Source organism: Dreissena polymorpha, chromosome 6, assembly GCF_020536995.1.
Source record: "Dreissena polymorpha isolate Duluth1 chromosome 6, UMN_Dpol_1.0, whole genome shotgun sequence".
NCBI lineage: Eukaryota > Metazoa > Mollusca > Bivalvia > Myida > Dreissenidae > Dreissena > Dreissena polymorpha.
In genome coordinates, this window is record NC_068360.1 from 35,718,814 (window position 1) to 35,743,856 (window position 25,043).

The 25,043-nt window shown below is 35.1% G+C and overlaps 1 protein-coding gene across 1 annotated transcript in view; it reads right to left on the reverse strand.

Moving 5' to 3' along the window:
• LOC127835581 (TPR and ankyrin repeat-containing protein 1-like) overlaps window positions 1-25,043 on the reverse strand; it is a 99,542-nt gene that overhangs the window by 38,874 nt on the left and 35,625 nt on the right. Inside the window, 13 exon segments of the mRNA XM_052362017.1 lie at window positions 4,682-4,886; window positions 5,110-6,045; window positions 6,618-6,763; window positions 7,386-7,541; window positions 7,720-7,842; window positions 9,534-9,674; window positions 10,274-10,415; window positions 12,685-12,836; window positions 13,723-13,862; window positions 15,329-15,467; window positions 15,894-16,017; window positions 20,776-20,966; window positions 21,944-22,094. Of these exon segments, the coding sequence (XP_052217977.1) occupies window positions 4,682-4,886; window positions 5,110-6,045; window positions 6,618-6,763; window positions 7,386-7,541; window positions 7,720-7,842; window positions 9,534-9,674; window positions 10,274-10,415; window positions 12,685-12,836; window positions 13,723-13,862; window positions 15,329-15,467; window positions 15,894-16,017; window positions 20,776-20,966; window positions 21,944-22,094 (2,746 nt within the window).

Sequence of the window (25,043 nt, forward strand, 5' to 3'; positions counted from 1 at the left end):
GTTGTTCAGGAAGGTAGAAAGAAAAAAACCATGATACCTAGCTGTGTATTTTTATGTAAAACTATGATTTCTAGAGTCGTCTGCACACAAATCATAAACTCTTGTTATTGATGAGCAATATCTCCTTTTATCACAATGATTTCTACCCAGCCAAACATATTTCTTTATATTTCTTTATTTATTTACAATTTTATATGTCGTCTGTAATTTCTTTCAATTTGAGATTGTTAAAATTTTTCCATTTGGTTATAGCAAAATTGTCAAGCACTTGAAATAGAATGGTGACTCTTATTATCCACCATACCTGAATTTTTTAAAAGTAGTTCAGTTTAGTTATTTTTAGAATTTTGTTAAGAAAATTATCCAAAAAATGCAGTTGAATAATTACTCTTTTGTTGTTTTCTGACAATAATTTTCTGTGAAATGTTGCTAACTTGACCTTGTATATGTATATAGCTTTGTATTTATTCAACTTACGGAAGTGTATATCCTTCCTAACTTTAGATTGAGATTTTGTAAATTAGTGTACAAATGTATTGGTTTAAAAAAAATTTGAATAAAGCAAAAAAATATTGAATGTCAAAATGTGTTTATGTTATTCTATCCGTCTTTACCTTTAAAATGATATATAGTTTGACCATATTGTACCACATTGAATGAAGAAAAACCAAATCAAAGTTTTAATGTAATCGGGAGGCGGAAAATACAACGGGCGAGGCATGGTATGGTATTGCGCAAGGGGGGGTTAGAGGGTTAGGGTAAGGGTCAGGGTTAGTGTTAGGGGTCGGGTTAGGGTTTGGGTTAGCCTAAACCCAACCCTAACCCTAACCCTAACCCTAACCCTTACCCTAACCCTTTTTTGGGGTTATCACCCCTGAGCATGCCTCGCCCGTTGTAGTTTTCCGCCTCCCGCAATTTATCCCTCCCATGAACCTTAACGAATAAAAATGCAATGTAATGAACGCTTGGGCGCACTGAACGAAAGCACGAGGAAATCGAGTGTGTTTGGCGGTTTTTCGTCATTCAGCTTTAGACAGTCGAACTGGTAAGACAAAGATCAAGTTTGCTCTTGAGGTAGCGGTCACCTGGTGCTTGTTTGATTTGATAAATAAATTAATAAAATAAATGACTCACGTATAAAAGAAGATATCAGCTGTGGGGATTTCAATCGCATACAATCACAATTAAAGGATATTTTATCGGAACCTATGATTTGAAGAACAAAATGTTTGGTAATTATCGTTCAATTTCTCTGAAATGATAAAAAGAAGTCTGACAACGACTTAAATGGCGTTTTGAAGGGAATAGATTTCAGTTAAGATATAGCAATGGGCTTTTGGAGGTAGTAAAACAATCTTCATGGGCGATAGACAACGGAAGCAGGAACTGAATCCGGTTCCGGATATAGGGTGTCCGACTGCTTTACCATTGTAGTTGCCGCGGGCACCTGCTTTGTATGCGAGAAACAATCCACTTCCGGCGATACTGCCCACATGTCATAGTCTTTAGAAGCATCGCAGAAACTTTAAGTCCCCGAAAGCGAATCCTTGTTGCTAGGAGAAGAATCCTTCAAAGATGAGTATAATTCTTTACGATTTTGTTATAGATGTTATACAAAATGATTATAAAATTAACTGTTCACATCGCCGAAAATTAAGAATTTGTAAGAATAATAAGTATGTTATTTTAGTATCTGATTTTGTTTGTGAAGCTTTCATTGATTTGTAAGACAATTATTTAATTGAAAAGTTGTCGGGGCCTCTTTTGCAGTTGATCCGTTAACCGGTTCGGTTCATGGTAGGGCAAAAAGGCTCTGATATTGGACTAAAGAGAGGTGAACACATATTTATGGAAGCAGTCAGTTAAGTATGAGCGTATTAAAATTGTTTCGGATTTTACTTAAAAATATTCCTTTATGAACAAATTGGATTTGACAAGTGCTTACCTTGTTATTCAGATTACAGACCTCACACTAAATATGTGGAATTTTCTGGTTTGACAAGTGAGGTTAAGAATGGAAGGCAGGTTATTTTTAGCCGATGATTTATACAAATGAAAAGACTTAAAGTCGTTGGTGGATATCTGTTAAATGCAGTTTGCAAAAGTTTGACGTAGTCATATAAACATAATGTTCGAATTCTTATTATTGAATTACACTAATTTTAATACAAGTTTATGGCTGATATGGTTTGATAAAACGGTTTGTTTTGTGCTCATGTCTAGAGTGCATGCGTGATGCTTTTATTCTTTACTATGTTAATTGATTTAATGAATGTGACCTAGTTATACGCACATGATTTGCTTAAAGAATACTTAATGTTTACGATATGGTAAACGCTGCTTATTTATAGATTTCTAAAAAAACGTAAGGATTCGGGAGGTGATGAAGGCACCTTGACAACGGTCTTGAGCCATGGGTCCTCATACGTCATAAGATTGATTGTTGTACATAAATACGAAGGCAGTATCGCAAATATGTGATGAAAATCACTGCGGTATCGAAAGTTTGTTTGAAGTGTATATGTTTATCAATACCTCACTGCCGTGTCCGTGTCCGAATAAGGTGTTAATCAATATAGGTGTTAATTGGTTTGATTTGTTGACTGACAAGCAGTTTTATGTTAAGTGCAAACATGGCAAACGAATGTTTGCAATAAGGACTTGAAACTTAGAATGTTTGCGCTTACTAATAGTATCACCTTGTATATTGTGTAATGAAATTGTGTTATTGTTGCTTTATACTTTGATGTAGCAGGCGGTATCGCAAGTATTTGATGATTGTCATTGCGGTATCGCAAGAATAACAAGGAAAGGTTTGTAGTTTATTTGTTGATAACTTTCTCACTGTATTTATTGTTACTGTTTCCGAATGGGGTAATTTTCGATACAGTTGTTGATTGGTTTGATTGATCGGCTGACAAATAATTTTATGTTAAGAGCAAAAATGGAATATAAATATTTTGAAGTACGGATTCGAAATGTCGAGTGATTGCGCTTAATATTGATTTTCGTACATAACACGGACATGTAAAAGGTTGTATAACCTTGTATATTGTGTTATGCAATCGTGTTATTATTTGCTTTAAACATTTGATGTAGAAGGCGTATCGCCAATATTTGTTGACTGTCATAGCGGTATCCCAAGAATGACAGGAAAAGTTTGTTTGAAATTTATAAGTGAGGTCATATGGCAGTCCAATAGCAGTGTTGCTTATACACTTTTATGATGGTAGGTAAATATTATTGAACCACAAGTCAGAATAGGAAACAAGCGTATTTAATATATCGTATGAATGATAAAATATAATTTATATATAGAAGTTAGAAGTTGTTAAATATTATTTGCATTGAAGTGTTATTTCCTAATTGTGGAATTTAACGTTTTATAGAACAAGAGCACCGCATAGCGGATGACAACTCTCGGCTGCGGGTGCAGTTGTGAATAACTGAAAGCTTGTCAGAAGTTTCATATAAGAGGTGACAGTGACCGTAACCTCTGACCTAGTGACCCAAAAATGGGTGTGGCGTGTAGAACTCATCTAGGTGCAACTGCATATGAAGTTTCAAAGTCGTAGGTGGGAGCACTTTGGTTTTAGAGGCAATGTTAATGTTTTAGCACGACGCGGACGGCGGACGAGCTTGCTATTACAATACCTCAGTTTTTCTCCGAAAACAGCCGAGCTAAACATTGGATATGGAAATGATTTATTTGATATGTGTATGGCTGTTTTCATTTAGAAAATACATTTACGTTTATTTTTGCAGATATACAGAGAAGAGATTAGCGGCCTTCATGATGTGTTGGTGGAGAATGTGCCCCTGCCCTTTCCTAGCCGGTCGCGCGCTTAACGGACACCAAATATCACGACGCATCATGCGTGTTCATTAGTGAGCTTTGTGGAGTGGGAACAGTTTACCCGCTTAGACTCTAGTGGTTGCTATTTATTTGGCATCTTTGATTCGAACATGTAATACGCCATCTCCTGTAATTGAGGCTTTCTATTCGATACAATGTTTTCACGAAATATTCAGTTTAGATTCTCCAAAGCGGTCGAAATTTGTTGTTACTAGATTGGATACTGTTTGAAGAATTCTATCTCACCCAAGGTTTAAAAGAGAAGCAATAGTTATTACTATATTAAATAAAATGTATGCGTGTGTATATGTAGTCGGAAATATAAACATCAGCCTATTATATGAGCTCTTTTGATAGCGTTCTCTGTTGTTTAAGAAGTTATTGCATATTCATGTTAGAGATATATTTTTCCACGATTCCAACATAGCTATATTTATAGAGGGAAGTAAGACAGATACACATCAAGACGTTTCTGTGCCATAATTGCAAAAACAAACACAACGTTATGTCGCGTTGAGCATGTCAAATAATTTATACATTGGTGTAAGTATTGTGAAGACGAACACGGTTTTATTATTATTACAATTTTCCGTTATTTTTGTTCAATAGACTGCCAAGATGCTTTACCACATACAGAAATTGTATTGCAAATTATATCAGTCTTGTTTTGTTAATTTGCAATTAGTTAGAATATACATTGTATTTTATTTGAGAATCGTATAGGAGAGAAACTGGGAGTACATTGTTAATATATCAAAAGTTAAAAAAGTCGTATTTGAGGAATAGAAAAAACCTACTTAGACATAAGCAAATTAACTTAAATACCTTTGTTAAACTTTGCTTCAAACAGATTCAAAGTTGGGAGCACATGGACTAGTTTTTTGCAGAGATGTGGCTGCCAATCACCGCTGGCGAGTAGCTGTATTTTGTGCACTATTCGTCGTTTCAGGTCTAGCGACACACGTTTGTCTCTCAGTGTCTTCCACACCTCAGCAGTGCATTCAACCTCCCATTCTAAGTTGTCAAACACCTATTATAAAAACATAATCATATTTCTCAGACAGCTTAGACATGTTTTTGAAATTATGAAAACAATAATTAAATATATAGTAGAATGGTACAACTTAAAAATTTTCTTTGTCAACAAACTTAAAAGAAATAATGTTTTATGCACTCAATAAGTGTATATTTGGCATAATCTGACACAGCAAACTTAAAAAAGCTACAATGCTCAAATCCGTGTCGTGAATTACCTGTGCATCTACATCAAAAGTCTCCTCATTATCTGCATCATCATCACTTTCTTTGTCTTCAACAATCTCAACTATATCGTCTGCATATTGTGGGGGAATGTCTGCAAGGTCTTTAATGTCTTTGTGATCAATATTGTTTATTTCCATAACTTTTCCCATTGTTACCGATTGGTCAAATTTCTCAACATTTATCTGAAGGTCAACTTTATATGCGTTGCTTGCGGTTTCCAAACAATTGAGTTTTACACTTGCATTTGTATGATCATCAGATCCATCAACAGCAAGTTCATACATAACCTCCTTTCCCGGTTCTTCCTCATCACTTACAGCAATTATGTCAATGACAACGAGCTTATCAGATGCAGGTTTCACATCAACCATAACATTTCCCATATCACAAAATGCCTCCTCAGGCACTTCAGATGCACTCATGTAACTTTCATCACTCTCTGAGTCTGAATCCAATCCTGCTGCATTTGTTTTAACCTTGTTTTCTGGTGGATTGATCGGCAATGATGCCTTATCTGTAACATCTGATGCCTGTGTTAAATCGTTCACATCTACTTCTTGTACAACCTCTACTGGGCTGAATACTGAATTTGAGCTATCCGGTAAGAGACGAATTAGAGAGCTTATTTTCTTTATTCTCATTTCCCTGGTCGAGATAACTTTAGTGATATGTTTCGCAACAGCAGGTTTGTTTGCCTCGCTATCAGCAGGTCTTCCAAAATCATTGAGGTCTTCTACCAGAGGAATGTTTTTTGTTGCTGTCTTCTTACGGTTAAACATTTGCTTGTTCGTGGGCTGTACAGACTTGGCAAGTCTAAGGAACTGAAGGCGGCGATCATTTTGCTTCGTGATGTAGTCTTGCGGTAGCTTTCCATCCTTGTTGACGTAGTTGCCGGAAATCCTACGATTGCATAGTATCTCTGTCACCTGTTGAAGTAAAACGACAATGACAGTAATCTGCTGAAAAAAAATGTTCAAACTGTTTTGTTCAGTTCAACACATTTGCCGTTTTACAGCACTTGAGTCACATCACGGTGAGAAATTACCAACTAACACTTTTTACAAGGATAGCTGGCTTACCAGAACTAAGAGCAATTACTTATTGCAGTCACTGACAAGTGCCCTGCTTGAATCAGTGGTAGGGAGAGAATGGAAATGGCAAAATTGCATAACCATTCCCATTTCAAGTGGTCCGACTGCCGAACAACACTATTAAGCTCATAACTGTTTTACGTTAATTGCCTATGTCATATGGTCGAATTGGATGCTCAGTGATTACTTGAACAGAAGTTGATTAGTAAATGCCGTCAACATGTGATCCATTCTCTCAAAAAGTATTTTCCATAGTGGTTATAGAACATAAATGTTTTGGAGTTTGTACATTAAAATGCAACATGGACCAAAAAAATCAATACACAAGATCAAATGTACACACTTTAAGATATTATTTTGTATGTGCTCAGAAATAAAACGACATTAAACGGACAAAAACAAGTGACCTTGACAGCTTGTGAGCTGCTCTTGACCTTGGCTACAAGATGAAAAAGACAGTCCCCATTTTTGTCCAGCTGTTCAGGATCCAGATGTCCATTCTCCTCACGTTTGGAGTCGTACTGTGTAAGCAAATGCTCCAGTATAATATGACCTGAAACACGGGTGAAAGCATCAGAGGTGATTCGAAAAAGCATGTCAATATTTAACGCGTATATTAATCAATCAGTTTGTTTTCAATGAAGTTTTATTCAAATTCAATAATGTATAAGGCATTAGTTTGCCTTTAGATGTTTTAATTTTTAATCAGATGTGTACACCCCGTATCGTTTGTTTTTGCATTCCAAGGCGTAACTTGTATTCAATTTTGTGTACGTGTCTGTGGTTTGTTTTTGTGCAGAGAGTCAAGTTATTTGCCAGACCGTTTAACCACGTTTGATAAATAAAGGACGAGGTGCATACACTTCAGCTAAGATTATACTAGCTCAAACTCCAATATTACATTACAAACGTGTTAAACAATTATTTATGAATCAGGTAAGACCAATTTCATGTTGTCAAGCTAATTACTAATTATCATATACCCCTTACTAGGAATAGTTCCGAACTTGAATTCAGTGCAATTGATGTCTAAATGGTCAAATCAACCAACTAAAATATTGCACTGACATAACTGTTATACTTTAACAACTAGAACAGAAATAATACAAACATAAAGATTTAAGATAGTTCACACGTGCCTCGTAAATATAACAAACTATAGTTCTAAAGCTTACTTTTGTCCTTTCCTAGGGCTATTTGAGCAGCAGCATGTATGGGCGTATCTCCGGGACTCACTGACAAGGCACGTGTATCAGCCCCACGCTTAATAAGCTCATACAGAACACGATAGTGCTCAGCGTCCACAGCATACTTCATGGCCAAATGTCCACCTTAATTATTGCGTCAATAAGCAATACTTCAACATTTCGTACAAAAGATCAGACACAAACACGTGTACAGTGTCTATTTAGGACAAGTAATAATTTGCTTTCTCTGCACCGGCTCATTTATATTGAGTACAATACTTCGCGCTCATGTGATATGATAAAGGTAGGTTAAACTTGTTACCATCACTCCCTAATGACGCATTGCTGTTGAGAAGATTGATCACAATCTGAAGCTTGAGATCTTCATTTTGGGCCAGTGACGGCTCATTAATGACTTGAACTACAGTCATGTTGGTTGCAAATTCTAAAATGGTAAAAGGAATTAGCTGTAAGAAATACCTTTCTGCAAGCCACATGGAACAACATTAACATATTACAAAAGCTGCAACATGATTTGTGTCAATCATTTAAACTAATACAAATGTAAACAACGTATCGAAAAAACGTTCCTACCAATTACAACCTTGAAGTTTTTAACAACCTTGACGGTTGGTGTTTCAAACTTTAATTATTAATCAGCATCAAAAAAGTATGAGTCATACATAAATCCAGATTGAAAAGTTGATGCAAATTAACAATTCATGGTCAAGTGAGATAGATTTACAAGACATCCCTACTATGATGGTGAAAGAAAACTTAAAATGATAAATTGATACCTATGGGACTATCTTTGCAATAATTGTTTTAATACATTCACATACCACTAAGTTTGTTTTTGCCAACACAGTCTCACTCATTCACACACCTTTGAGTTTATCTTTGGTACAGTGATTTACATAGAATCACACACCTTGGAGTTAATCGTTGACACAGTAATTTACATACAATCACACACCTTTGAGTTTATATTTGACACAGCAATTTACATACATACAAACCTTTGATTTTATCTTTTACACAGTAATTAACATACAATCACACAATTTTGGGTTTATCTTAGACACAGTTATTTACATAGAATCACGCACCTTTGAGTTTATCTTTGACATAGTAATTAACATTCAATTGCACACCTTGCGTTTATCTTTGACACAAACACTTACATTAAATAACAGACCTCTGAGGTTATCTTTGATACAAAACTTTACATACAATCACACACCTCTGGGTTTATATTTGAAACAGTGATTAACATGCAATCACACACCTTTGGGTTTATTTTTGACACATTTATGTACATACAATCACACACCTTTGAGTTTATCTTTGATACAGTAATTTACATACAATCACACACCTTAGAGTTTATCGTGCACAAAATTATTGGCATTCAATCACACACCTTTTAGCTTATCTTTGACCCAGAAATTTAAATACAATAACGCACGTTTGAGTTTATATTTGACATTACAGTTTACATGCATTAACAAACCTTTCAGCATATATTTTATTACGTGGAAATGAATTTGAGTTTATCTTTGCGATAATATTCAACATGTATGTACACACCTTTGAATTTATTTTTGATAACACAATCTACACACATTTGAGTTTATCTTAGCCATAACAGTCTACATACATTCGAATACCTTTGAATATATCTTTGTTATAACAGTCAACATATATGAACACACATCTAAGTATACCTTTACTGAAATAATCTACAAAGATACACACACATTTAAGCTAATCTTTATCTACCCAAATCGCGCTTGGTTTATCTTTACATAATAGTATACATACATCTACACATCTATCTTTGCCGTTACAGTATACATATATTCAAAAACATAAGAGCTTATATTTGCCGTTACATTTACAAACCTTTTAATTTACCTTCGATACAACATTATACATATATTAACACACACACATCATGTATTTGTGTAAATCTTTGCAACACTCGTCTAAAAAATCACGGCCATTAGTCTTTTATATAACAGTCTACAGTCGAACTACATCTACAATTCTTTAAATACAGTTTAACCATTAAAGACTACATACACGTACACACATTTCAATTTATTTGCCATTACATCGTATGTATTCACATACCTTTGAGCTTATCTTTGCCGTGCTTTTTCCTGTATTTCCTAACCAACATGTCGAGCTGTTTCCAAAGACAGTCATTGGCAAGTTTTTCTACGATCTTGATGATGTAGTTCATAGAGATACACAGAAGGCTGTTCATGTGTTCTAGAAACAGAAAAAAATTATATACCTGAAACTTATTGTGTTTAGACAGCGCCTGAAGCAATCTGCTAAAAAAAATCTCACCTTTCGTTTATAACAGTCTGGTCTATGCACAACTGTCGTTCACATACAATACTTCCATACTTAATCCTTTAAGCTATACACTTTACAAAAGGTAAAACAAAGAAATTATAATGATTACTTTACTTCAAGAAGCATAGAACAGTTTACTTACAAAATAAATAATTCTATAAAAAAAGCTTTAAAATAATTTGCCTTGTCATTAAAGGTCACATTTACATATCAGCAGCTTAACTTAGTTAGGTTACATCTAAAAAGGTTACCGAGATAAGAATACGAGAAGCTCGCCAAGGTTTTTAATCTAAGCGGCTTTTTAAAGGGGTTATGCATCAGAAGGGCTTAATGAACAGCTTATACAGCTCTTACCCAAGCGAGGAATCTGAACAGCTTGCCACAGTTATGATTCTGTACAGCTAATCAAGTTGTGCATCTGACCAGATAATCAAAGTGTTGCATCTAAGCTTACAAACGTTATACTTGTGGACAGTGTAAAAAACATTATATGCCAATGAGTAACTTACCCAGGTTTTGAATCTGAGACAAGGCTAGAACGATGCTGGCGGCTGTTTTGTTTACTATGACCTCGTGACGAGAACTCGAATGTTGTTCAGCTAGAATCTGTGTCAGTATGTCTAAACCTTCAATCACCTTCTCTTCTTGAAGCTGCATGATAACCAGTTAAAGACGAAATGCCACACTTGTTAAAACCCTTAAAAATCCTTTATGTATCGACTTGAGTACATATACAAATGTTTTTCGCACCTCACTTTTATTTAATGATGGTGTTACATACGAGAAAGAATATGACCAAGTCGCTAATTTTCACACATTACGATCGACTCGCCATTTTCATTCAAATTGGTAGTGACGTAGGTTCAACTCATGTTCATTCGACCCATGTTCATTTGCCCCTTATAACGAACCGGTAAAATAATGTATGTGCATTTCTCGCAACTTAAGTACAGAAATGAAGCAAATGAAAGATGATTATGATTATGATAACTTTTCTGTTGAACCATGCATGTATGAGACGGACTTAAGTGATTGTCAGTCAGATTTTCTGAATCTCGCACAGCCAGTAATCTGTTATTAATGCTCAAGATGACCATCGTGTTGGGTATATGGTTTGGTAAAAATATGATGGTCTTATTTTGTTCAATGCACATGCTGGAAACTAAAACAAAACTTAATTTAGATTTCGTTAGACTACGGTTGGTTCATTAGTATCGACACAAAACATAAACTTACACCAATTCTAAATGGATTTATTGAAACTTCGAATACAACTTCCGTTACAATAGTGTGATGAAATAAAAACAAGGGCATGGTGTAGGTAAAAGGGGAAAGGATGGGACCTTATTGCGACAGGGTGCTGTACCCCTGTGTTAGCCCACGGTCTTATAGCGATGAATGTTGATGATACAAAGTTGAATTAAATAGGGGAAGTCTAATATTTTGTCTGATACCACATTGTGTCTGCCTTAATAAACATGAGATATATCCGCTGATAAGACATATTGTAAACACCCAAATAACAATAAACTACATTACATCATCTGAACAGAATAAAACACAGCACAGGTGACTTGTGTCAAGTTCAGATCTTCCTTAGCCGATTGCCATGAATATTTGTGAAAGTTCAGAAATAAAAAAAAATCATTCTCTTTGTAACCATTAATTTAATCCTGATAATTATCTTAACTGAAATGCAAACTTGTTAATTGTTTATGAAATCAAAATATTTAATTATGATCCATGCACAAAACTCTTAGCATATTATATTTTAATGTGAATATTTCTTTGTAACATTAATTGTATTAATATTATGCTAATTGCGTTTTTGAAAAAAAGTACGTTACTAGTCTATGTAATAAAAAGCAAATTGTTTTGGTTTAATATCAGTATAAATAAGTTTACATAATTATATTTTCATTCTGTCATTATTTCTTATAAGTTAAGAAATTATAATTGATAAGAACACATAATTTTGTTTAACACTTTCAATATTTTTGGCAACCCAGACCATAGCCTGAGTAATATATAAGTTGAAGTGTATTTGTACTTTTTATAGCTGTTCTACCAATTCACCTATTTGTTCCTAATAATAGGCAAAAGGTTCAAATAACGTGTTTTTTTCGTTACCAAACCATTAATGCAAACATGCTTATAAAAATAGTAGCATGTTTAAATACTCCATATCTGCAATCTATATGAAGGCAAAACAATAATGTGTTCCATGCTTCAAGTAATACTAATACTTTTAGAATATTGTCGCGCAACTTCGGAAACTATAAAAAGCGCTTTAAGCAATATAATCCGGTGTGAGTATTTTGAAGTTTTTGTCCGGACTTCGTTGCATCCGAAAACAGCATACTGAACCATGTGGAAAAACGTTTGTCATGAAAAAAACTTATTGCAACACAAGCTTTAAATAAAACTTAACGAAAAACTAAAAGCATAACACGATATTGATTATCAAAGTTTACATTAAGCGCGAAATGTTCAAGCTCAAATGCGTAATTACAATGGACGAACTTCCCTGTCATGTGCGTTGGGACGAGTTTATGTAATCACCAAACATGTGGTCGAAATACTAAAGACGACTACGAAAATTGCCGATCGACACATTCATCTGTTTTCGTAGCTATTTGTTTTTCCATGATTTCAATCGTCTTAGGATATTTTGATATATACAATAGCATTTTTCGTTATAAACATGACAATTCAACTTTAAAACCATTATGTTAATGCCATATGATTACTAACACAGTGTTTAATCGGAAGAACTTATTAATGACATTAAATGAATTGCACTTTAGATTCAAAATTTTAATATTAACTACTTATGCTGACATCATCTAAGAGATGATGTTAAACTATTAATGACATCATCACTTGCTACAATTTAATTAAACAATAGACTGAAACATACCAGAGCAGCAGCCTGCTGATACAGATCTTCACAGAGGTCACAGAGGTCCTTGCGACGAGATTTACTCTTGGATTGTTTCTCATCAGCGGACTTTGATGCCTTGGTACCTCCCTTGGTCTCTTCATTGTCTACAACTGTGCTTGCAATTTTCCCTTTTCAACACATAATTAATAAATTTCAGCGGTGTCATGTGCAACATTATCTTATGTCATATGCTGCAAGCGTAGCGCAAGACAGCCTGCGAAATCTGGTCAGGAGACCAGTAAACCCTTTCAAGAAACCTTTCCCCCACTAAGTCACACACTGTTTTGTGGTTTCATTAGCAGACAAGAGTATGTCCTAACAAGACCATAATTGCACTGGAGCTACACTAGCCGCATAGGACATAGGAGCCATGTACGAATAACTGTGGTAACTGCTTAGGAAACCTTAATTTGAATAAATAAATTTGTCTGTGACACTTATTTGTTCAAGCCATGAAAAGTAGATGAGATACATAGAACTATTAAAATTAAGAAAGCGCTAATATCTCTAGAGAAATTACTAGATAACTGGTGTGTAGTAATTCAATAAAATAAGGCACATACAACACGAAGAATTGTCATTGTCATGTATTTTGTAATATAATTCTTTGTTGAATGAGGGTATAATCAACGTGGGTGTGAAACGAGGGACGACCCTAATTACTTCTGTAAGTTACAACAAAAACACAATCATATAACATGGGTGGCTTTATAAGCAAAGAAAACAAACCTATAACATGTACATTTCCATAAATAAAAACAAGTGATGCAATCATGTTGAATTTCTTTTTTTATCGTTAAACCGTTACATGTACAATGCTTTCTCGTGCTGGCGATTTGGCATCTTGTCAACTATGTTAAGTTGTAATATCATTAAACTATGATGAGCAATGAATTTTAATCCATACAGAAAGCCACATTTTCTACACTTCGTTGTGAATGCTTTCCTATTACTTTGTTATGAGCTGCTTTACTTAAACACGTAATAAATTAACTTAAAGCCTATAAGCGCTACCTCTGTTGTGCATGGCTAAACGCAGCACCTCTTTGCTCTGGGGTTCTCCTGAGGAAAGGTAATCCAATGCCACCTTACCAGACTGATTACGTACGCTCGCGTCAACTTTCGCCTTTAACAGCATCTCGATCACCTGTTGTCTGACAAAGTACATAGTCGCTAATGTAACAAACAAGTGTTAATAATTAAGTAATTTAATATAAGAAAACGTAAATTGTGGCAGTAGCTTAATCTTTGTTAAACACATGACGTATATACTGACACGACCCTATTAATCAAGAATATGTTAATCACTGGTAATGGAAAAGATGTCTAGCATATCTACATTTCATGTGGGGAACATATATTCAATTAAATTGCTTGAGAAATAAGTAATGCTGCACAAAGTGACTCCAATATGTCCCCTCCATGCACTATGTTCTCAAATTGATAGTTATGATCCAAAATAAAATGTCCCGTATCATATTATAATTTGATATGTATTTGCTACAATAACATAAGAACCATGAACATGAATTCAAAAGTACATCGGGAAACTTCATAATAACCAATTAAAGTCCAACAATAAGAGATCATCTTTCACAAAATGTAAACCATACAACATTCGTTGCTTAACAGAGACAATGTCACGAAAAATTGGGTTCAATTGACGCAGCCGACCCCGGTGAATGTCTGTTTATGACTGATGTATTGGCCCATTTGAATAAGTCTGAGTCCACAAATAGGTTAATGTTAAAGTAAATTGATGTTAAATGAAACATGAAATATTGGTTTACCTAAGAATTTGTGCATTCTGAATAAGTGTCAGTCAAAAAGTAAATAAAGGGCCAGGTCGAAACGAAGTCAGGTGATTAAGGGGGTTTTGAGAGAAATCAAACACAACATACAGTTACGTATAAACAATGATAGCATAAAGAATAAATGCTAGACGAAATGCGTCAATTTTATTAAAAAATTACGGTTGGTCTTTCTGAGTAAGTCCAAATTTGAAAGAAAACAAATATCAAGGTTATCCAAGTGAGTATCAAAACAGTATAGAAGAAATACATTAGTTTTGGCTTAAGAAGCATTGGGACCTTCTGAATAAGCCCAAAAGTAGGTCTAAGTCAAGGCTGAAATGAGGTCAGGTGAAAAGTGTGATTAAAATGAGTATACAAAATTTAAAAGAAGGATTTTCAATGTCCCACAATACATGTTATTTTGGTTACGTTTGTACGGATAAAAGGACGGACAAACGAACAGACAGGCCAATCACTGTATGGGGGATAAAGTCTTATAATTTACAGGCATTTATCCATCACGAGTCGTCGTGTTCTGTGTATCACACAATAACATGATGGGCAAATATTTGCTCATTACAATATTTTAAGGATTTATTTGTCATACTTTTACACATTTCTAGAATTTGTGACCTTGACATTGGGCCTATGCGTATATCATAACCACAATGAACATGCTCTATAAACCACAATCCTCATGTAAATATGTTTTTTCCCTTTTAACATTATTGTGTAATGTTATAAATAACTATTTTTACATCATTGTCATATATTATGAACTAGCATAATTTCATATAAATCGACTTCCCCTGACACTGCATATTAACCTTTTCTTTTTGCCTGCGTTCCTCTGCTGTGCGGCTGTATGAAGGACCGTGTTGCCACTCCGGTCAACATTGTGCTGATCAGAGTAATCCGGGCGACAGAAACGCTTCAAAAGGTACTTCAGAAGTTCCATCGACTTACCTTAACATTGAATTCATATTGGAAACGTATTTTTGAAGGATTTAATATGTTGAGATGTTTCCAAAAAGTACGTATATTTAAACGACATTATTTTTCATAAATTTATACTAAATGTCAAATGCAATATCCTTAACAAGCGTTGAAGATTATAAGTTCTTCTAACCGAATATCGAGAATGTTATAACTGTACACAATACAAGAAATACAACATCCGATGCAAAGAGGATACCATTTTTGTTTTTTAAGATCAACTGAGGTAATGACAATATCGTCGCGTGTGATAATAAGTCACAACACACACACAACTACAACTTTTTTGCTTACAAAAGTGTTCAAGCACATTGAAAAGTATGTTATATTAAAATATTTATCTTACTGATATTTTTAAAAACTTCACTACATATATCATACATGTTGATCTCGTACCGACAACAAGTGAGATTTTGACAGCAGCATGCAGGTAGGTGTCTCCGTCATCCACGGAGATGGTCTTCTTGTCAGCCCCACAGTCTAGGAGATATTGCATTAGAGCAAGACACCAGCTATGCACCTGTGAACATGTTTACCGATAAGCAATTAATAAAAGGGCATATTTTTTAGAATTTCTAAGGCAACATGTGTTCCGCGGTCGGAGACATATGCCCCTGAAAACAGTGCTTTGAACTAGTGACCTCAATTTAAATAGGGATCATTTACTGTCCAAGGCTAATGCGCATTGAAAGTATTTAGCCAATCGGTCGATTCGTTGACGAGTTATTGATCAGAAACGCTTTACCCACTTATTGTGCCAGTGACCATGACCTTTGAACTAGTGACCCCAATTTCAAAGGGGTCAATTACTGTCCAAGACCAATAAACATCAAAAGTATCAAACCAATCGGTGATTCAGTTGACGAGTAATTGATGGGAAATGATTTCATACTTAATGTACAACAGTGACTTGACCTTAGATCTAGTGATCCCAATTTCATTAGGGGTTATCTATGGTCCAATGCCAATGCACATAGGAAGTATCAAGCCAATCGGTGAATCAGTTGGCGAGTTATTGATGGAAAGCGAGTTCATACTTAGTTTGTAACAGTAACCTTGACCTCAGATCTAGTGATCTCAATTTCAATAGGGGTCATCTACTGTCCAAGGCCAATGCACATATGAAGTATCAAGCCAATCGGTTAATCAGGTGACGAATTATTGATGGGAAACGATTTTACGCTTATGTAAGTTTTAAAGAAATTTCGATCTTCATATTTTTGTAAATTGTTATGTTTTTCTGTCAAGTAAGACTTACGGGCCTCAGTAATTCACGCTTGTAGTCGTACGATATCGGGTGATGTGTACATGATCGATTTATGTCTATTTTGATTGGTCAGTTGGAGAAAAATTGTTCAGTTCGAGTTCATGTAAAACATGCTTCTGGCTTTGGCGGTAAATGCAATTACACGTATAAAATCGGCATACTATTTGACATACACGGACAGTTACAGAACTGCGACTAGAGCACCAGCTGGGAAGTAAGTGTCCGCAACATACGGCATTTGGGTAAGTTATTTTATTTTTCATTACATTGTTGATACTCGTTTTTGCTAGGTTTGAAATAAAGTGTTGTTTTATTTAAATATTGCAATTTATGCTTATAGGAATAAAGTAAATGTCTTTATCATTATCTTGTGTATACGCTTTATGTGTTAGTTGATTTAACAAACCATCAGAGTTTGATTTAATTGAATATTACACATAACGGTGGAGTATAACATTCAAAATTCAGATGACAGTGTACCATATATATTTATATGGTATGACTCTAAGACAGTCGTTAATGACAAAGTATTTACTAATGTCATTTATTTTATCTGTTTCAATGGGGTGATTCGTATGGCATGATAGACGTCAGGTTGTCAACGCACCGTTAGCGTTACGCCAGTGCTACATGAGCATCCGCAAGTGTACAGGGCGTCAAACTCGCTGACAGTACCTACAACACCTCGTTATAAGGCGGCAATACTGGGAACCGTTGGCACCGGTATACGGCCGGTCGCGTGATACGTCTCAAATACGTTCTACTTCCGGGCATAGTCTGCACGGTGTTTGACAGAACACTACTTCCGGGCTTGATACAGCTCGGGTATCGCAGTCTTCTTCCGGGCATAGTCTGCTCGGGTATCTACAGTCTACTGCTGGGCTTGATACAGCTCGGGTATCTACAGTCTAGTTCTGGGCTTGATAAAGCTCGGGTATCTACATTCTACTTCTGGGCTTTATACAGCTCGGGTTATCTGCACTCTACTTTCGGGCTTGAAACCGCTCGAAGTTTGCTACTTCGCAGAACACTACGACCGGTGCTCAGTTCCGGCTCTGGTCATTGACGGCTGGACATAAGTTCAGGTCTTGACACTCTATACTACTCCACCACTACATCTACCGTTCGATTTTATCATCTACAGTTGGACTACGTCATCTATCGTCCACATATTACTGGAATATTGGAATGTTAACTGGCCATTAACGTTGATGCTGTGTTGTTTATTTCTTTTCATAGTCATATCATATTGTAAAAAGTTTATTTTAATGTTGTAAATAAATTGATTTATTGTTCACGTTTATTTGTATCGGTTCTGGAGGGGTTATTGCGCTGGGTTATCATAGCTTCTGCAATCCTGACCGTTACAGCTTTGATGATCGGAAACTATTTTCACACGTTATGTGATAGTGACTTTGACCTTTGACCTAGTGACCCCCATTTCAATAGGGGTCATCTATTATCCACGACCAATGCACATGTGAGGTATCAAGCCAATAAGTCAATTCGTTGACGAGTTGTTGATCGGAAACGATTTTCACACTTAGTGTGATACTGAACTTTACCTTTGACATAGTGACCACAATTTCAATCGGCGCCATCTACTGTCCAATGAACATGTGATGTATAAAACTAATCGGTCAATTTGTTGACGAGTTATTGATCGGAAACGGTTGTCTAACTTAGTGTGAAAGTGACCTTGACCTTTGACCAAGTGATCCGTGTGTGAATGTCAGAGTTTTTTTACAGGTCATCGCTGCGTCTTCACGACTACCTTATGTGCTGACCTGCCCCTGTGACCTATCAGGGGAAAATATTTTGATTTTGAACCAAAGTAGGTCAAATTTACCCCAACTGCTTGGGTTTTCGCCGAAGATTTATTATTTTTATTATTATTATTATTATTATTATTATACTTATTATTATAATTATTATTATTATTATTATTATTATTATTGTTAATACAAATACACCAGTGCTCGGTGGCCAATTAGACCTTATCGTTCACTGGTATTTAAAAAATGTGAATTATATTACAATAATAAAAAGGGAAATCATATTAGATCCATTATAATATAAAATAGATAAATGATTAGGTATATCTTTCGTTAAGTGTATATTTTTTTCCTATTATAACCATAATTAGTATTGTTATCATCATCATCATCATCATCATCATTAAATCCAGCATCACAATCATCACTTACATTAACATAACGATAATTACCATCATTACCATTATTATCACCACTATTATTATTATCATTATTATAATTATTACCATTTATGATTTTTTTGTTTATAGTTTGTTTAGTTAATTTAGTGTGCTTTCATTGTGTTTTCCGCCCCAAGAGAGGTGTTAGTGGGGGTTCGAGCGGGATACTGGAAACGCCCCGCGTCCAGAGGCGTTCCTGGTTCTTTTAAGTGCCCGGTGTAGAGCACCGATACACTGCAATCCCGTTTAACGTCCCTCGCGGAAGACATGTTAGTCAGTTAGGTTAGTATTAACAGTATTAGTTAAATCAATTTACACACACACTAATAACCATATATATGAGCAGTGAGTGAGAATCTAGCAAATTGCAGAGAAGGTATACAGCTTCTTTCCAAATTAGACTATTTACTCGTCGCCAATAGATATCAAATATCATGCACTATAAACCAAAAAATATGAAAGATAAAAGAGAGCATGCGATAGACATAAGAAAAAAAACACCACCGTTGGTTTTATGTTTCGTTTGATTTGGTTTGCATAAATGGGTAAACTAGAATTACCTAACTTATTCATTTAACACTCCTATCATATAGCGGGCACCATGCACTCTTTACACTAAAGTACGGGAAATTATTATCTATACTACAGTAGGGAAAACAACAACAACAAATGCCGTCACCATTCTATTTTTGGTCATGATGGGTGGGTCATGTCAACCGAGCCAGAGTGCACTGACGAGATGGTATTTCGCCAGGCGCGCCCTACTAGCCTTGCCGACACGCTCCACCCAACACGTTTTAATAGTGTACATATGGGAAGAATTATTTACTTATCATATTTAATTCCAACATTATTCACGCCTATAGCGGTTGCACTGTAAGTAAATGCGATTTGCCCACGTGCGCACTTATTGTATCTTTCGATACTGCGTGGAAGTATGTTGTATGTGTGCTTTCTGACCAAGTGACCCCAATTTCAAAAGGGGTCATCTACTTCCCAATGCCAATGCACATGTGAAGTATCAAGCCAATCGGTCATTTCGTTGACGAGTTATTGATTGGAAACGAACTGGTCTACGGACATTCAGACTGGTCCACGGACATTGCATGTTCACACTTAGTGTGATAGTGACCTTGACCTTTGACCTAGTGACCACAATTTCAATAGGGGTCATCTACTTCCCAAGGCCAATGAACATGTGAAGTATCAAGCACATCGATCAATTCGTTGACGAGTTATTGATCGGAAACGACTGGTCTACGCGGACATTCAGACTGGTCTACGGACAGACAGCCAACAAAACAATATGCCCATTCTTCTTCGAAGAGGGGCATAATAATTCCTAGTAACAATAAGTATCCCCACCTAAAGATATATAATATATTAAGTGTAATTAATAAGAATTTAAGTAAATATCCCAAAACATAACCTCGATACGCGGCCCTACTGAAACTCAAAATTTGCACCTCATACAATTCTCCACTTTTAAGACAAGATACGCAACTTTTACATGTTCAATTGTACGCATTACCAAACAAGAAATTTACGTACATTTCATTCATTACAATTTCAATTACTCGATGCGAAAAAACATTTTGCTTTTTTTATTGTAACAGGAGAACCCTAAGAATGGCTGCCAACCTAAAAAACTGAATCTCATATGTATAATACCCCTTGTTGATAGTTTTGACTACAGGTGAATACTTTGAGCAAACTTAGTGTAGAACGAGTATACGTTTCAAGCAATATTCACATATCAACATTTTTCTGTGGTTGACATTCGACAAGAGAGTTACCTTGAGTTTACTGATATTGCAACAAGGCTTCAAGCTGAGAGCCAGGTGAGGCTGCTTACACTTGGACTGGTCATACTGGTGGAAGGCAGCAGATGCAGAGTCCCAGTCATTCTGAGACAGCCAGTGGTAGCAGGCCTGAGCCCAGATGTGGCCATCATCTATGGGAATCTTATCCAGTCTTCCATGGATATCTGATAATTTAACAATATAAATTCATGAAATAACTCGAAACATGTGTCAAAGAGAAGAATATCTTCCTGATCATTAATGAGAATAAGAAGAGTACAGTTATGGCTCTAAAGTACTTAAAGGGGGGGGGGGGGGTTAGCCGGTACAAAAATGTCAAAGATTTGACCTATCAATATTTGTCTACTAAATATGACCCAAATTTAAACTTGACCTTCAGACTAAGTTTCTTTGTAATTTAGTCACAAATAACGAGTTTAGAGACTTCCTAAGGTGTTTCAAAGATTACATCTAGTGTTCGTAATCAACCCGGATCTGAACTATGGTAATATATTATTGTAATAGAAATTTTCAAAATGTTCATCAAGATGTAGTTTTTTATATTGATTTTACTAGTAACAAACTTTGTCCAAGATTTTAACTTGTGACTTTTTTGCCCTACTCTGCCCTGATTAGGACATGACCTTAATAATGTCAGTATAAACATTTTGACCATGTTTTATACAAATGTGGCCTCTAACGTAGTAATGAGATACAAATTGACGAAACATAAGGAAAGGCAAATCGCATAGACTGATAACAAAAAAGTGTAAATGTAAAGGAACTTCTTGCAGCTCTCTGTTTCAATAGTATTTATTGTCATTATGAAAGCTTACAGTTGCCCAACATGCCCGTTTAATTGAGCAATTTTTTACATTTCAAGGAACCAATCTGTTTCAAGGTCAAGAAGAGATGAAAAAAGACACACTGGCTCAAGGAGGCATTTATAAGTGTTTTGGAGATATACAACTTTTAAAAGCATCTGTTCTTACACACACACACACACACACACACACACACACACACACACACACACACACACACATATATATATATATATATATATTTATATATATATATATATATATATATATATATATATATATATATATATATATGATAACACAATTACAGCTTTCAGAAACAAAAACTAAATGCTTACGCAGGGTTTGTAGCAAAGGTGCAAGCTGAACCAGGATATCAACCTTGACCTTGTCTTCCGAGATTGGGCAAAAATAAGCATTGCAGAACGCTTGCACCGACATCCGCCAGTCGTTCAAGCCTTTCAATGCTTTGCCGACACGGATATGGGCCTGCACAATGGAAAATACAGTTTAATACTTTCATGAAGGCCGTCGTGGTTAGTAATGGCAACAAGTATTTTCCTTATCAGGAATTTATCTGAACTATTTCTAAGCATTTTAAATAAAAATAGTATGTTCATTGTTATAGAGAATACGTGCTAATGGAAATAATTGTTGTTGTATGCATGCAATTGATTGTTTCCAAAAATAAATTCATCATTTATATGTAAACTTATTTGCAAAACAATTCAAGCTTTGCAACCTTAAAATACTACTTTGTTTGTTTGGATAGCACGTTTTTATAAGTTAAGCATCTTTCTAAGGTTTAACCAAGTTGATCTAGTTTCTAGTTTCTTACCCTAATTGATCCAGATTTTAACTTGGTTTAGATATAATCAATGTAAATATTTGGGTAGGCCAGGTTAATCCAGATTGCGTCATACATGTGGCTGCTAAAGTTGGAAAAGGATTTTTTTTCTAAGATTGGAGCTATTTTGACAAAATTGACTAAGATATGTATTGCAATATATATGGTAAAAATAAACATTGCGACACTCATAGTAAACGCGAACTATCACTATAAGTGCCGAATGTCCACAGAATATTATTGTGATCCAAAAGCAAGATATTGACCTTCAAAATGGGGAAAACAGCTAGGATAAATTTATTTATTGATTTTTTTTCCAATGCTCTCTGTTGATAAATACATTAACATTGCTTCGTTGGAATCAGTTTTTTACTTATATTCATGAGTTGAATAAGAAAATTAAACAACGGGCAATAACTCAATAAAAAGTGTAATGCCGGTCGGCCCGGTTGCCACCAGACAATGCCAACAATAAACTCACTTGAACGTTACAGTTAATACGTAAAATAACAAACTACATATATACTTTTATTCAATTAATTATCTGCCGTTCTTGTAACTTTATCATTCTCATCATTAGCAACAATCCAACTGTTCTATATAAATATCACAGAAAGATTGATAGTTCTTGAAGTCCACATTTCCTCTAAAATTATTTTATGAAATCATGTATAACACATATGTACCTTGCTGTTTTAGAGGAAATATTTTGCAAAAAGTGTGTACTACCGTAATTACTCTCTTTGGACACAAATTAAAGTTTTTCGTGTTTGTAAATTTAGATACTCAAAAATTGTCTAATAAAAGATAATATACCTAATGCACTGCATGCTTCTATATTCATTTGCATAACTCCATCTATGAATAAGATCCTGTGCTTGTAAATACACCGCACCGTTTAATAATTATTACTTCAGGATGTGTTTGCAATCAATTGAAGATAATTTTATTGTGGCTGACTTTGTTTTACCGCGAGAACTTCTAAAATAAATTGTACTTTGATACTAAAGAACGGTTATGAGCATTTGATATATTATAGTGAGAATTATGAATGTGCGACATAGCCGACTTTAAGTCAATTCTTCCTGAAACTTCGTAAACACGTGTTCCAATAATTTAACTCAGTCGTGTTCAAAATAAGCAAATGTCTATAAACTAAATGACTCCGTTTCATAAAGTGTTTTTGTTATTCTGAACTCCATAATTTCAAAACAAATCAGGTCAGTCGGAGTGGACCGTTAGGCCCTTGGTCCTATTGTAATTAAAATAACAGCCCTATGAGGCTATCATCTAGGCTAACTCCTGTAATTCACCAATACATTTAGAGAAACTCGCTTACTCTTGATGTTGTCTGTGATATGAACGAACGTGCCCCCTTCGAAAGGAGATAAAACATACGTCTTTGTTTCTACCAAAGTTGGGGCTGATTTTGACATTGAGTGAAAGACACGTATTCTTAGATGTCTTAGTTATGTGGACGAAAGTTCCCTCTAAAATTGTGGTCACACAAACCTAAAGTGAGCACAACGTTTTCATGGTGTGCTTTTATGATCGCCTTTTGTCAATCATTTTTCTTTGACATTTATCTTGTTAACAATGTAGAGACCACACTTTTCGCCCGATCTTCATGAAACTTAGTAAGAAAATGTGTCCCAAATGTATATTTTCTGGGTTTGAAAATGAGTCACATTAGGTAAAAAACAAAGTCACTTGGTCAAATTAAAGAAAACATGTGATTAAACTGCATAAGTTACATTTAAATCAAATCCTCATGAAATTGTGTACGAACATTTGTTCTAATAATATCTCACCCAATTCAACAATGGTTTTAGTTGGTAAGAGAACATGGCCGCCACATAATCGGGACAATTTTTTGTAAATGACTATGTGAATAACTGTATAGTCCAATATTCATATAAAACTTTATTAGAACATTTGTTCTAATGATATCTCTTTTCAGTTCGAAAACATTTCCGGTTAGTTGAAAAAGACAGCCACCACGGGGCAGGGATGTATTCCGTATATGGCTTTAGATAAAAGTAAAAACTCTAAAAGTCACATGTTTAATCCAATCTTCATACAAATTGGCCCTGAACATTTGTTCTCATAAAAGTTGAAGTTCGAAAATGATTTCGGTCCATTTAAAAACATGGCCGCGAAAGACATTACAGTTTCCATTATATTGCTAGAGTACATCTTTCACATTCTAGAAGTCACATTTAGAGTTCAATCTTCATGAAACTTGGCCAGAACATTTCGTTAAATAATATCTCAGCTGAATTCGAAAATGGTTCCAGTTTTTTCAACAAATATTGTCGACAGAGAGCAGGGCAGCTTTCTTTATATGGCTTTACTAAAACCTTGTTAGGTATCTAGAAAAACCATGTTTTAGCTAAATCTTCCAAGAATATTGGTCAGAACAATTTTTCAATGATATCTTTGCAGAATTTAGTAAATCCTTATTTACACAATCGTAGTCACGTGTGTACACCAATCTTCATGATACTTGATAAGATGGAATCTCTGCTGAGTTGGAAAATGTTTCTGGTTTGTTGAAAAAGATTGCCGCAAGGGGGTGGGTGAAATTTTCC